At 35.7% G+C, this 15,463-nt stretch overlaps 2 protein-coding genes across 3 annotated transcripts; one reads left to right on the forward strand and one right to left on the reverse strand.

Moving 5' to 3' along the window:
- The first annotated feature begins 3,870 nt into the window (after positions 1 to 3,870).
- Positions 3,871 to 6,177, forward strand: LOC112167726 (NAC transcription factor 29). The gene is made up of 3 exons (XM_024304775.2): positions 3,871 to 4,054; positions 4,160 to 4,449; positions 5,611 to 6,177. The coding sequence occupies exons 1-3, from the start codon at positions 3,871 to 3,873 to the stop codon at positions 6,175 to 6,177; spliced, it is 1,041 nt and encodes a 346-aa protein (XP_024160543.1).
- Positions 5,966 to 15,306, reverse strand: LOC112201735 (syntaxin-71). Of its 2 annotated transcripts, XM_040507017.1 has the most exons (10): positions 15,071 to 15,306; positions 14,811 to 14,936; positions 12,898 to 13,060; positions 12,707 to 12,792; positions 12,515 to 12,583; positions 12,385 to 12,429; positions 12,205 to 12,267; positions 12,001 to 12,077; positions 6,971 to 7,030; positions 5,966 to 6,186 (listed from the first exon to the last, which is right to left on the reverse strand). In XM_040507017.1, the coding sequence occupies exons 1-9, from the start codon at positions 15,224 to 15,226 to the stop codon at positions 7,018 to 7,020; spliced, it is 798 nt and encodes a 265-aa protein (XP_040362951.1). In that variant the 5' UTR covers positions 15,227 to 15,306; the 3' UTR covers positions 5,966 to 6,186; positions 6,971 to 7,017. The 2 variants fall into 2 exon arrangements, with proteins under 2 accessions (XP_040362951.1, XP_024198409.1); XM_024342641.2 differs by lacking the exon at positions 5,966 to 6,186 and having other exon boundaries at positions 6,839 to 7,030; positions 15,071 to 15,305.
- Between the last annotated feature and the right edge of the window lie 157 nt (positions 15,307 to 15,463).

Below are 15,463 nucleotides of genomic sequence, written 5' to 3' on the forward strand. Positions count from 1 at the left end.
ATATGTTCTAATGGTTCCGTTGTTGGCTTGGGTCTCTATTGGATGTGATACGGCGTAGTCCAAGGGTTCGATTAGTTATTGACGTTGTCTGCTTGTCTAAACTCTAATGTGAAATTTGGCTATTATGTGTAATTTCGCTTCATTAATAATACTGATGTTTGTTGCTAAAAATAAATCACTTAAAATAACTAGCAATGGTTAGCAGAATTTTATAAACATTTAGCTATATTTCACTTTTGAGAGCATGTCCAACAATAGTAGTTATTTGGGCTTCACATATGACAGAGCGATTAAGAAAAAAGGTTGCTTAACATAACAAGAGAGGAGAGAGTGTAGCCCTTTACAACCCTAGTCGTCTTTGGCAAGGTTACCGACTTGTTGTTAAGTGGGTTCCCATTCTTAGGGTCGACGAGTGATGAAGGCAATAATCCTTGCCCTCGACGTCGTCCTAAAAGGTCACGCGCTGTGCAAGGGGCTCCATGGAAAATTTCTATGTCGACCAACGACAGTGGTGTTTACTCGTTTTTATGTAGTGAGGACATGATCTTAGAGTGGATGACCATTTATCAAAGTGGGGGGGTCCTTTTATGTTGTGTGCATTGACGGTCAGATTTTGATTCGATCTGATGTTATTCTTCAAGGACTCAAAAGATGCTTCTTTGAGCGTTGAAAAAGCTGCTGATCTAGGGCCAAACTGGATTTTAATACTTGCGTAGCCTTTCTGACTTCGAAGGCTTAGAGATGCTAATTAAGACCAAATGGTCAACGTGAGCACTTCGAAGGTTCGTTTTGTGGTGGTTATTGGTGGTGCAGGCCATCGTTTGCGGTGGCATGGTTTAGGGATGAACTTGATCTCATCAGGAAAGAGGCGTTGGTTGGGATTGGCCCTGTTATGGGTATGGTCCTAAGCTTGAGTTGTTTGACTTTTTTGTTGTCTTCCTTAATAAATTACATCAAAGTCTTGTTTACTAGTTACCAACTTTCAGTACCAATGCCTAATACCATAGAGTACTCAGGAATGCCCTTCCTCCATCCAAAATTCCAAATAGAGTAATTATGAACGCTAAAGATAGTATGTTCCACGGGTTTCATAGTTGTGTAATGTTTGTTTTAAATTATCATTTACCGTCCCCACGTTCACGTTCCTAACAAACAAGAGAACGTTGACCTTGTTTCAGACATAGAAAGACAAAACCCACCTAGGATTCGATCTCCGTCAATCTTCACATAACATGACATAACCGAGTCGATTGTAACAAGGTTCATCATCCCTATATAACGGCAGATCGATAGAGTTCGAGTAGAAAGAGTATGCCGGAACAAAGTAAGACCTGGGTTTCATCGGGGATGTTGTCATCGAAGGTAATGAAACCTAGCTAGCTTTTCCATATAATTATACTTTTCGAGTCTTTAACTCTAATATATAGCTATCTTCTAATAACCAGCCAAGCAAAATTGATGGCTTTGGATTAAATAGAACAAGCAAAAGTTCTTGTAGCTTAGTGCCCAATTCATTAATTTGAGTCAAATGGATGTCGATAAGTTTGATTTCCCTTGAAATTTAATATTACTAAGTACCTCATGCACGTAGACCAGTCTAACTATGAAGTAGGTGAATTATTTTTGCATGCATGCAGTAATATGGTCGAAGACATAGTTCCTCTTTAAAGAGATTTAGTTGGTTTTGGGTTGCCTTCATTACAGTCGCAAATGATCGTGTATGCTTCACGTTATGTAATTAACTCAAAATTTTGCGTCTTTGAGAGTAGCGACTTATATCAGAAATATAAGACATCGTTAACAAAGTATTGCACCGAACTACCTATAAACTAATTATATTTGAGTCAAATGTAAAGGAGAATGAATATTACAGTCCCAAGTTATCCACACTTCTTTGTTTTTTTAGAGTTAAATTCACACTCCCAGAACTATGTCTTTTTTTTTTTTTTTTTAAATGGATTGTGAATTATAAAAAAATGAGTATGTATATCATTCTCCAATGTAAAATTATATAATCTTCGACCGTAGTTGAGACTTGAGACATATCAATATTTATAAAAGAAAGGAAAAAGTTACTTTTGGGTCTACATCATATGGGGTAAAGTGATCTTGATCGTTGATCGTCCGTACAACAATTGCATGTAGTCATTTTGAACATCGTTATCATTGTTGGTGTTGCGCTCATCATCATTGCAGCCTCTCTGATAATGAGTATGTAGTTTAATTAACTCACTTATTTAACTCATCGAGTATGTAGTTTTGGAAAATGCTTTATAAGACAGCGACCAATCGTGCAAACAAGGAAAGTATTACCGGCAGGAATTATGATATATAATGCTAATTAGTGTTCATGTTGGGAAGCTGTGGACACGTGTACAGCTTCTCTATTGCTTAACATAAGCTTGGTTCGTGGAAAACTATGTTGTTGGAAATACTAAGTGTTAAGAGGATCATTTCATAATCCGATTGAAGATTTAGAACCACCCAAGACAATGATGCATGCAGTGACAATAGAAATGTTTGTCATTATCGGACTGATTCCAGCCACAGTCCAGCCAAATTTAAGCACCAATGCTGGGTTGAAAAACATGCAGTAAAATATTTAGTGTTTTTACCGCCTCTACAGCAGTGATAATTTCAAGCTAACAATGAAAAAGAGAATCACTACAGTAGCCACCACCACATGAAAAATAATTTAACTATTGTTTTTCATTTGATATATAAGAATAATATAATTTAACTATTGTTATGTATTGTGATTGATCCACAATTTCTGGGATGTAGGACCCACCCAAATATGCATGAAGGAAAATATGGTTATTACTTATTAGGATTAGGATTTCGGATTTTTTTTTTCCTTTTAATTTTATTTTTACTTATTGTTTGAACATAAGAAACATCATATATAACTCATAAGTAAGAATGGATCAAACTCTTGTAAAGAGCATTACGGCACCAGGTAAATTTGATTTTGTGCGAATTCCCGAACGACATGATATGATATGAAATGAAAGCTTCAATCCCAAGAGGTCATGTCTTGCAAATCGCCAATCTGCATATGCCACATCTTTTTCTGCTCCACTTCAAGTTTCTCTCTCTATCTCATTTTTAGTATTCTTCATAAGCATCATGACATACATGGCTAACTACATGAGAAGAATAGTGTTAGCTTAAAATACACTATTGATTCATCTTCTAATAACTTAAAATTCTTGATGTACGTGCAATGATCATCTAATAAAGTTATGCTACATTATTAGTGGTAAAAGAAAACAAACAAATTATGTAGAATCAGCATAATTCAAGAGAACTATTCTTACACCATGCAAGATAAATAAGATATACTCATGAGATTCTGGTATTAATGCCAGTTCATCAGCTTAATTCTCCCCATCTGTAATACATGTTTGGTATATCCATAATGCACATCAACTACATGCTAGTTACATGTAAAAACATTAATTGGCGTAAAAAGTTCATTCTCGATCAATTTATAAAATTAAGAGATAAATTACATCGAATTGAGACTCTACTCACCAAATTAATGCTCTATTTTAAAATAAGTATTGCCAAGGAATCACTCAATCCAAACAGGTTGGTTCGAAGAATGTACTTCCAATATGTAAATCCAAATAGGTTGCTGTCCCTCGTTCCTTTTCTTTGAAGAGTTCAAGCATTTACGTGAGAGAGGGATCAACACTTCGTTAACTATCTTAGCTAATGTCGGTATCTGCATGAAAATGCACATATATATAATGCCTCTTCCACAAACATTGCTTTACATTTCCAACTGTTTTGCTTGATATTATCGTTGCTTCTTTCATATTCCTGCAATCTCCAATAACACTTCTCTCTCAATTCTCTGCTTCCATGGAGATAGAACCAACCTTTAGTGCTTCACCTAATTTCCAATTACCTCCTGGTTTCAGATTCCATCCATCTGATGAAGAACTCATTGTTCACTACCTGCAAAGAAAAGTCACTTCACGGCCACTTCCAGCACACTTGATCACAGAAATCGATCTCTATAAGTATAATCCATGGGAGCTACCTAGTCAGTTCTGCAGCATTCACTCCTTTCCTTCATGGTTCCTTATATTCAGATCAAACAATAATATCTGAATGTGTTTTTGCTTGTTTCATGACTTGGCTTGTGCAGAGATGGCTTTGTTTGGGGAAGATGAATGGTATTTCTTTAGCCCGAGGGAGAGGAAGTATCCCAACGGGGAGAGGCCTAATAGAGCAGCAGCTTCAGGTTACTGGAAAGCTGCTGGAAGTGACAAGCCAATTCTCACCTCTTGTGGAATATCGAAGCGCATAGGAGTCAAGAAGGCTTTGGTCTTTTACACTGGTCGAGCTCCAACAGGAATTAAAACTGAATGGATCATGGTCGAGTATAGACTGCTCGACAGTACAACTAAACCCTCAAGGTCAAAAGGGTCTATGAGGGTAAGTGAAATTTTCAATGCACTATTGAGATTGCATATATGTGTATCTCAAAAACATGGAGCAAACTAGTTGCAAAAATAAAGTGATATGTAGCAGTGTATTTGGAAGTGAACAAATCAACTGAAGAGATAAGCTAAAACAACCTCTGGGAGTCCTTAGATCCAATACCAGAACCTCCTTACTTCTGGTCTAAGCTTACTAATTAACCAGTATATTGCTTAGTTTTACTCCTTATATGTACTTTTCAGTCGCTCATGTATGCGTGGGTGACTGATAAAAGTGGTCAGGGCTCAACGGTGAGTCTCACAATCGCCCATATAAATGGACTAAATGTTTCATAGTCAAACATGCTAACCAACCTTCAGTCTGCACACAAGCTCATGAGAAGGTTCTCATGCTAGGCTAGGTTAATTACTCTTAGGAAACTGACTGGCCCCTGGAAATAGTTTAAAATTAACCTTAGATTCAGCAACTTGACATCCTATGAAGATCAAAGGAAGCATGTAATTAGGAACTTTTCCCGTTTGATACAAAGAATTTGAATTATCTCTTCAACATTTTCATCTATTATTACAGATTTGAACAGTTATGACAGCTTCCTATGACATTTTCTATGAGTAGATGCAATTGTCATAACTGAAAATGTTGAATTCTCTCTTCAACAATTTCCAATGAAGATCAAATAAAGCTTTCCCTATAATTTTTTTTTGCTTCAAAAATCTTCTAAAATAGCGGGGACCACCAAACAAACCTGATCAATCACTATGAAATTTAGAACCAACTAGTGGGATATATAAAAATTAACTATATATATATTATGTATATGTATATATTTTGAACAAAATATAATATATAAAACATATATATACTTATTTATTAGCACGTTAATTGTTCCTCAAGATTCAAGATATTCAATTTTGTGCAGCCATGCTGTATCTAAACTAGTCAAATAGCTATAATGTCTTTAGGGTGGTACAGGATATAAAAATATACATCAAACCACGCTTAAATTTAAGTCTACCTTTTGTTTTATATAGCTCCATTTTCAATGTATCACAGGTATTTTCTTGGATAAGAACGAAGTTATTAAATGAATGATCAACTAATATAAAAATGTGATCTAATGCATGAAATGACAAAAGTTGCTTCTTTATCTCACAGTTGGATGATTGGGTACTATGTCGGGTTCAACAGAAAGGAAACACATCAAAGAATACATGTAACAGTCAAGGCTCTAGCCCTGAATATTGGAGTTGCCTACAGAGAGTTGAGCAGACACAGCATGCATCTGCCGACCTTAATACTGAGATGACCAATGATTTCCTTTACAAAGACTGTACACTATTAGCTTCCATCCTTGCTGGTCAAGCTCCACCTATTTCAAGTGTTAGCTTCCAAAGGACCAACGATGGCTATGAAGTTGGTACTAATTATAAGGTAAACTCCACGATATCCATTTCTACTCCGGGGATTATTTCCGACACACTAAAAAGGAAAAGTACAGAAGAAATTATAAAAGAAAATCCCTTTCGACTCGACAATAATCTAGCAAGCAAGAACAGTGATGAGGATCTTCTTCCTAGCAAGAGACTGGAAGAAAACTATATCAACAGCTACAACCACAATCACTCTCAAAATAATATTCTCGAAGCTAATCCAATAGATACTACTGACTATGAAGAACTCAATGAAATGGCCATCCTTGGTAGGTACTTTGCAGGAATCTGAGTGTCCTCACTAAAAGACAGCAGACGAATTATCAGGCTGTACAGCATCAAATGTAATCAAGGTGTATAGTACATGGATCGGCGTCCAAGACTGGACAATGAATATAAGCAGAAGTAGTAATTTATAGTTTGGTAACGCTATTTGTGTGGAGCAGGTTCTCCTGGTTGTTTATATTTGCTATTGTCTTCAGTCTTCACAACACTAAAATAATCAATAGTCTCATAGCTAGACATAAAAGTTGGCTTGACCATGGTTTGAACTAGAAAGACTACATATGCATAATGATTTTTAATAATGTAATGATATAAGAATCCGCAATTACTCCTCAATCTTCATTAATATTAGGGTAATTTTCCTTTAATATTAATCATTATCATATGATTGCCAGTCTGTTTTCCATTCATCAAATCATCAAATGTTTCCATATACAGATACAAATTAACTTACTATCTTATATTTCGATGAGTTATAACAAACTTGTTTTCCTGATCCAAGAAATTTGGGTTAAATGTCAAGAGTCAATAAAACAAAATAATTTTCTAAATACGTATTGTGAAAAATTAGGAGAATGCCGCTCAGAAACAAATAACTTTTTTGGTGTAAAGAAACAAATAACTTTGAACTTCAGGTATTCTATTTGTTGACACTTGACAGAAAGAACTACCATAACATAATAAATTATATTATAATAATCTTTTTAATAGCCAAAAGTAATTTAATATTCAGGGGCCATATAAACTAAAGATGTTAAAGATATACAAAGAGGGCCCTTAAAAATGGAAGAATATTGTACCAACTGGATATGGTCCAAGAAGCCGCTATAGCATTTTATAAGTAACTTCATCTTAGTAAACTGCAAAAAAGAAAAAAGTAGAACACTTGATTTACTAAACAGAATAATATTTTTGAGGAGAAAATTTGAAAATACAATTCTATAATAAGTGATAGATCGACTATTTAGTTTGAAAGACATGTCCACAAAATATATATTAATATATTTGCAGCAATAAGATAATCAAACCACTTGATTACAAAAGACAAAAACCGAAGAAAGAAATGTGCAATGACTGTAAAATCTCCATGTTTTATGAGCTATAGTAAAACTCTTATAAATTAATATTATTGGGATTACAAAAAATTATTACTTTAAAGGGATTATTATATATATATTTATATATATATTTTAAATAAAAAGAGTTATTATATTATTGATAAATGAATAAGTAATTTATAGATAAATGAATATTTATTAATTTAGAAAGAGTTTTACGTTTTTGCTAGTTAAATTACATAACTTAGTTGATATTCCCTAGTTGGATTATGTTTCTAATTCAATTGTGCTCTACCAACTGTTTATCTAAATGAAGCACTTCAAGCTGTATTAAGTTGTCACAAAATAAATAAATAAAAAACCAAATAGTACATCAATTGCAAAAAATTAATGATCGATGAGGTTCAATTGGGTTTAGATAAAAGAAAAAAGTAAAGAATTATAAAAGCATATTTTTAGAAATAGCTAAACTGAGAAAATAGATCTTGTCAAAAGTTCCTTTAGGGGGTGTATTGTATTTGGATTTGTGTTGACTTTTTTTAAATGACAGACTTTTTAAAAAGTCGATAGACTGTTATTGAGTTCTTAACCATTGATTTTAGCAACATACTTTTATTGATTTATGAAAATCTATATACTTTATTATGAATGACTTCTACAGATTTCCTAGTATGTACAAAATATAAAAACAAAAAACAAAAACCAAACCAATGCAGCCCAAACACAAAACAAGATAATAACTCATTGCCTCTTCAATGCTCAAGTATTTTCTAATAGAAATTGACTTAAATGAATGATTGTTACTCTGTCTAGTTAGTTTGTTTACATTCCTAATCTCCTAACAACATAAAGATACAATATAGATCACTTGATGTTTATGGTTAATTACTCTCATCAATTTTGTTTTCACCGATTAACATATATCATAACAATATTGATCAATGTCTTGATCTATAATCAATCAATTGAAATTCAATTGTTCAACCTTTCTTTGAACCATAATATAAATTCAAATCGATAAGAATAATTAATAAGATAAAATTTAGTATGTCATAGCAACACTATTCAATGTTTTAGGGATAGGACACAATATTTGGGTTTTAGGGTTTCATAAATCCTTTTTATCGCTAGTAGGGTTCAAAGTATCATAATTGAAAAAAAAAATCACATTCAACAACTACAATGAACATGTTGGGTATAAAAAAACGTTGATATCATAAAAGATTAGAGAAAAGGCAAAAAATCAAGAAAGAGAGATGATGAAGGACTAACCTCTTCACCCGCAAAGAGAAGAACTGTTATAGAATTTTTTTTTTTTTTTTTAAGAGAGAACTTTGATAAACTTTTTCAAATCTTTGGTATGGAGGCTGAAAAATTATTAGAGTTTGGTATGTATAGTTAACACTACAAAGTTCATGATTATCCATGATTTTCTAATTCATAGAATTCATGAAGTCTTTACCTCAAAACTTTCATGGACGGCTAAAAGTCTATATTGAATACACCCAGACTTTTAAATTAACAAATTACATAGATTTCTTTAAAAGTTCCACTAATTCCATATACAATATACCTCCTCTTAATATGTATTATAAATATTTATATATAATTTCTTTGATGTATTTCCCCAATTATTAATATTTTTGTGAGATTATTCTTTTATGTATTCCATTAAATATTATATAACTTATAGGGAAAATTTTAAGAACAGTACATGAAATATTGGCCATTCTGAAGTTCGAAACAAATTCGGAACCGTTCGTATTCATTGTTGTAAATTGCAGTTTTGAATGCCTTAACGATCACCAATTTGGCTGAAATTTTGCAGAGATGATCTATACATTAGGACCTAAAACTGAACGGTTAAGATCTAAATGTATGATCGGAAAGGGGGGGGGGAATGGAAATCCGTACCTTTTGCTTAGGTACGGACGTCCGCACCTGAGAATGGCTATATATATATATATATATATATATATATCTCTCTCTCTCTCTCTCTCTCTCTCTCTCTCTCTCTCTCTCTGGGTTTTTAACAGATTGAAGAAATCATAAAGCCAGAGAGAACCTCCACCGCTTTTGCAATGGTCGCCGCTCCGTCACCGACCTCCAGCTATCCTAAGATGACGTATGATCTCTACACCTCCATCTCCAGTCTGATGCCCATATTCAAAGCTCACAATCTCCTCAGCTACGTCGACTGCTCCGTCACACCCCAGGAGAAGTTCCTCCCGAATGACACAGGAGAACCGACGACCGTGATCAACCTAAGCTACGAGACCTAGATGGCGCACGAGGCCAAATTTAAGCCTCTCGAGATGTCAGAAACTTGGTCAGAAAGTTGTCTTCTTCCTCCTCCTCTTCTTCTTCTGCGGCCAAGACTCGATTAAAGTTAGGAGCTTCAGGTGTGATTCCACCTTTGGTGACTATGCTGGTCTCCTAACCCAGATTCTCGCCAAGCAGCTTCTCTTCTAGCTCTTCTCAATCTCGCTGTTCGCCATGACCGGTATAGTTTCTTCATCTTTTTCCCTTCTTTTTTTGTGGAGATTTCTATGTGTTTTATTCACTCATAGAATTTGGATGATGGGTTTTGTTGGGTTTGTTCTGATTTTGTTGCTAAAAGTGAAAGATTGAAGCTTTTGGTGCTTCTGGGATTGTGTTTTTGCAATGAGGCAGGGCATACTGCTTTGGTCTGTCCTCACAGAATGGATTTCACATACCAGGGCATACAGAATCAACAATCGAAGCCTCAACTACAGGACTTTATGTCAATTTGTATTAATATTTTTTTTTTTGGTGTCTATCGATTTATTACTTTGAACTGGGTAATGGGCTTTGGGTTTTATCTGTTTTTGATATATATATATATATATATATATATATATATATATATCATCAATAAGGCTTGAAGAGACGGATTCGCCCCTCAAAGTTTGACGGAAAGCCCCCTAAATAACTGATAGAGTAATGACATACACTGATTTTGGGTCGAAATTGCAATTTCATGTACCGATCTTAATTATTTGAAACCCGATGTACCGAACTTAGGAATGGCTAATATTTCATGTACTGTTCTTAAAATTTTTCCTAGGGGTTTTGTCAATTTACCCCATTTTTAGAGATTTTTTTCCCACTTACCCCATTAAGTTTTTTAAATTCCCTCTTACTTAAAACACTCTAAGGAGGTCTTCCCTAATACCCCATTAAGATTTTTTTTTTGCTTTTAATTTTTTTAATACAATTTTACTCTCACCCCTTTGTTACTTAGAAAGAGAGAAAATGGAAGAGAAAGAAACCATAGTAGACTTCGCCGGAGCCCGGTCACGGGCCGCCTGACTCGGGTCACCGGCCGCGGGACTCCGGTCACCTGCCACCTGACTCGGGTCACAGGCCGCCGGATTCCGGCCATCCGCTGCCCACTGGAATATGCTGAAAATCTCACTGGAAATGTATTTTTGCCCCTAATAGACATCTATTGCCCCTTAATAGAGGGACAATAGACCTCTATTGCCCCCCCAATAGACATCTATTGCCCCCTAATAGTCTATTGCTCCCTAATAGACGTCTATTGCCCCCCAATAGACGACTATCAGCCATGTATTGCCCCCCAATAGACGTCTATTGCCCCCCAATATGACTTTCAGTCGCCAGAATGGAAACTAATCTCCCTAAATTTAGACAAATAAAACTTTGATTACAGAAAAAGAAAGAAAAGAGGAGATTACATCAATTTAAAACGTCTATTGCCCCCCAATAGACCTTTAACAGACCTCTATTGCCCCAATATAACTCTTTTTTTTTTCATTTTTCTTTCATTTTGGGCTTTTGCCCCATTTTACCCAAAAAAAAATATTTATTTTTTGAAATAGTGAAGAGTGAAGTACAAAAGCACAAGAAGAGTGAAGTAAACGAAAGAAAGCAGTGAAGCAGGTGAGATGCATGGTCGCTGCCGCTAAGCAAGTACAAGAGTAACTAGAAGATGAAAACGACAGATTCTTCATCGCTGTTCATGTCGGAGAGCCCTGGTCGAGCATTGGAGGTCGAGATTGAGCACCAAATCTCGCAAAAGATGAGCTCTGATTTTGATTTCGTGACTGGCGAAGCCCAAGCAACTGACGATCCTACCGGTTCAGATTGCGGCCTGAAAGTGAGGCTAGAAGCTGAATCGTGGAGCGGTAAACGGTGTCGCTGCAGAGGGAGAAGAGGTCGGCGAAGTCGTGGTGATGAGAGAGGAGGACGGAACCGGAATAGGAGATGCAGTTGATGGTGACGTAGTCAAGGTGGACGACGGCGAAAACCGAACCCAGTTCGTCGGGGTTTCGGTCCACGGCGGCCTGGGCTTGGGCGATCCAGGGGCGTTGGGGCTTTACAGGGAGCGGGGGGTTGGGGGGGGGGTTGCAGTGTAATTAATTAATTAAATCAAGGACAAAATTGTCATTTTCCTTTAAACAGGGTAAGTGAGAATAAAAATTTGTTGCTGGAGTAAGTGGGATAACTTTGTCCAATTTTAGTACTTTAGGTCAAGGACCCTTTTTCCTAATTTATATATTTGCTGGGTCTTAAAAGATGCCTAGCACATTTGTTATTTTAGGCATTTAGCAAAATTATTATATTAGTACACTGGCCCAAATTAGGACCTAAAATTTTTAGTATTTAATCAAAATTATTAATTTATATAGCAATAATTTATCGAGGTTTTACCGTATATCACAGAAAACAATCAGACTCATAGAATTTAATTTTATTTCAGGATGCATACGTACGGAGATACTTACTTGTATAAATATAAGGCAATTCCCAGTATTATACACAGCAGAATAATGTCAATGCAGAAATTTCGGCTCGATCTCATCTGCAAGGAAATCAATATTGTTAACGTTGGAGCTACACCAGCTTTACCAAATGAAAAAGAGAATCTAGATACCATATATGTGTAACGTGAAACTCTAATTTGATCAGTAAAATAAGCTTAAAGCTACCTTGTAAAGATTTTCCTTGAGCCTCACATTATTAGATTTTATGTCAGATGTGACCTTATCCACCTGTACGTAAAAGCACCAAAGCATCACTAAGAATGAACTTATAAAGTGTATGCAACATTATTTGTCTCCTGGTGAAATTTAAAAGACAAATTTTTGAGTAACAGAAGAAAGGCTCACCTTTGTATCTATCTCATCAATTAACGGGACCTGTCGGTCCATTTCCTGAACATAGTGAACAATGATCAATCTCTCATTCTTCTAATAGCAAAAGGAAACAGAGTTATGTGCATCACTAGTCACTACCAACCTCATTCATATCTTCGGCCAAATTTTTCAACGTACCCAATCCTTCTGATATGATATCTAGACCTTCATCCTGTACGAAATATCAACTAAATCAAATTACTGAAAGTTGCATGATACGAGAATAAAACCAATTGCCTCTGTTGATTATAGAGAATTGTAAAAGCCACTAAATTAATTAGGAGTTTATATATGCCTGTCTCTTCTTCCGCATTTCATACTCTTGCCGAAATTGATTTGACTCTTCAGTTTGCTGAAAAAACTCACTCTCAAAATTTCCATCTGATTGGTAAGGAAACACCCGCGCATTATATAATAGAAGATCAAAATGTGATATTCAATAAGATATATGTAATAACCCTAAAAACATAAAAATACATTGGTTACCTGATGAGTCAAACTTGATATTTTTATGAGAGGCGGAAGGTGCCCAAATTCCAGCTTTTTTGGGAGCAGTTTCTGTCCCATCTGGTATTTCTTGAATCCTCTCTGGCAATGCAAGAACCAGCTCATTACGTGTTTCTAGTTCTTCTTTGGACAACCCTTTAACCTGTTGTTGGATGACATTATAGCTACATGTTAAACAGCTTATAGTTATAATATTGGAGTTTGTCAAATTAGGACAGGATGCCTAAGAAAAATTGACTTTATACCATGCCTGTTGAGATTGTGGTGAATAACAAATCCAGATTCAAAGATAAACGTCTTGGTGTGAACCTTCAAAATCTTGTTCATGCCATCCATGTATTTATCCTCTTGTGATCATTATGTATATATGACCAAATTATATATCTATCTGTAAGTTTATGTGATGGACAAAAGTTCTTATTGTCGGTTGCCTGATATACTAAGGATATGTAATCTTGGCACACTCATCCCTACTCCAAGTGATGCATGGTCTGGTGTTGCAAGACTGTTGCTACCAAAATTATCTCTTAGAAAATGGGAAAATGGTTCTTATAGATATTGCAGTCACAGTTAATATAAAGCACAAATATTATGCACATCAAATATGTAGCCGTTGGTTTGGCCACATTGGTTAGGTTTGCAGTGTCTATTTTGGAAGTAAAATGACACTAGTAAAGCTAAAAGAAGAAAGAGAAAAAAATTTCTTAAATTAAGGGCAACCAAAAGTGCAGTGGACACATCATAAGGTGGCAGGACATGTATAATTTTGAAGCATGTCCATTTAGGAGGTTGTTTCATGGTAAAAATATAAGCAAGAGATATGCAGATGTAACAAAATGAATAAGATGATAATTATATGGAATTGCAATTTTAAATCAAGCTAGAAGGAATTAATAAAAGAGGGAGGATCTGCAAATCTTTTATAGAAATTCCTATTTGCTACGAGAATGCAGGGATAGTAAAGTATGACAAAATAAAGGGCTTCCCAAGAATGTCTGAGAATCTCATGCCTATCAAACCAAAGAAGGTAATTTATGCTTAGTCTTTGAATAATGGAATGATGCTATTCAACCAACTAATTTGTTGGAACATATATAATGCCAAGCTTTGTCACATGCATACTCTTAAGCCAGTTTTTACAGAATTGTACTTGTTTAAGAGAAAAAAGAAATGCAAGATCTTCATTGAATGTATCTAACAAGGTTACATGCGTCTCCCTTTCGCCTCACCTTGGGCACTTGTAGGCTTGTTCTGGGTCATTATTGTTCTATTTTGGCCAAACTTATCAACTTTCTAGTATAGTTGCTTCTAGATTCTTCTATAGTACTATATTTCTGTGGTCATAATCAGCAAGTTTTCTCCTTTTGCTCATTTTGTTTCATCTTAGTTTTTTTTTTTTTTTTTTTCCTTTGTCGAGGGGGACCTAAAGGCTTCCTAGGCCCAAGATAAATCTTTTCGGCGCATGTGAAATGCTCAAACTGTGCATTGCAGTTTAGTGTCTGACCACTTTGACAGCTTCGGGATTTGAACCTAGGTTGGGGAGCACATCCAACTAGGCAAGAACAATTGGCCCAGTGGCAGTGGTTATTTTGTTTCATCTTAGTTGACACAGTAACACCCACACTCAATCCAAAAAGTAACGGAAAAACAATGGGTATTGGAGAGAAACCAGCTAATTCCTAGCAAAATAGAATATGACATTGTTTAATTTGGAGTTAATTGTAACACAATATATCCAAATACAATCACACATCCATACTATGTTCATTTTATTTCTCATAATGTGTGACCCCGACTCCAACCCCAAATTCAAAGTCATTAAGAGCCAAATCACGTTGAAACATTGATAAACAATGAACATAAATTCAGAATCCCAAACAATTTTCACTCACCTTCTTCTGAGCCAATTTACGCAGCTTAGGAAGTTCTTCCATCAATCGGGCCTTAGTCCGACGAATCTCCACATTAGTGGCCACCGCAGCAGCCCTATTACTTTCCATCGCAGACTTCTCCGCTTTCTGCTTAACCTCAAGAAATCAAACATCAGATTCCTTACTCATTTTCCCCCAACACATTCCTAAATATGAAAACATATTTAATTTCTCTTAAAAAGCATTTCCATAATCAATGCAATAGAGAAACTGAGACGAACCAGGAGAAGGGCTTGGATTTCGTCTTCGACATGGGCGTAGAGGCGAGCGAAGGCATCGTCGCCGAAGGCATTGAGTTCGCGCTGCTTCTCGATATCATACTTGTCGTATTTCCTGCATATTGAGTTGACTCGGGAGAGGATGTCGATGACGCTCATTTTTCCTCGCCAAAAGAGAAATTGATGTCGGAGGAGGAGGATGCATTTGTTTTTTCTCTCTACTTTTCAGGTCATTCTGTTCCCTTAATTTTCGGACGAAGTGGTGGCGAAATGAATGGTAGAGGCACAGACTGAGTTTTATGAGCCAGGGAAAAAAGGAAAATTGTTTGCATGATACGGTAAATCCAGGTAAGCACGTGGCTAAGACCGGGACGACTGCCCGTTTGCTTCAACATT

Source organism: Rosa chinensis, chromosome 5 (assembly GCF_002994745.2).
Source record: "Rosa chinensis cultivar Old Blush chromosome 5, RchiOBHm-V2, whole genome shotgun sequence".
Classification (NCBI taxonomy): Eukaryota; Viridiplantae; Streptophyta; class Magnoliopsida; order Rosales; family Rosaceae; genus Rosa; species Rosa chinensis.

Excerpts from the sequence above, each read along its gene's own strand:
- LOC112201735 (XM_040507017.1), bottom strand. The coding sequence starts at position 15,226 with ATGAGCGTCATCGACATCCTCTCCCGAGTCAACTCAATATGCAGGAAA. Across the intron at positions 14,937-15,070 it reads AAATCCAAGCCCTTCTCCTG|AAAGCGGAGAAGTCTGCGAT; the intron begins GTTCGTCTCAGT and ends GAGGTTAAGCAG. Across the intron at positions 12,584-12,706 it reads AAATGCGGAAGAAGAGACAG|GATGAAGGTCTAGATATCAT; the intron begins GCATATATAAAC and ends TATTTCGTACAG.
- LOC112167726 (XM_024304775.2), top strand. The coding sequence starts at position 3,871 with ATGGAGATAGAACCAACCTTTAGTGCTTCACCTAATTTCCAATTACCT. Across the intron at positions 4,055-4,159 it reads TAATCCATGGGAGCTACCTA|AGATGGCTTTGTTTGGGGAA; the intron begins GTCAGTTCTGCA and ends TGGCTTGTGCAG. Across the intron at positions 4,450-5,610 it reads GGTCAAAAGGGTCTATGAGG|TTGGATGATTGGGTACTATG; the intron begins GTAAGTGAAATT and ends TTTATCTCACAG.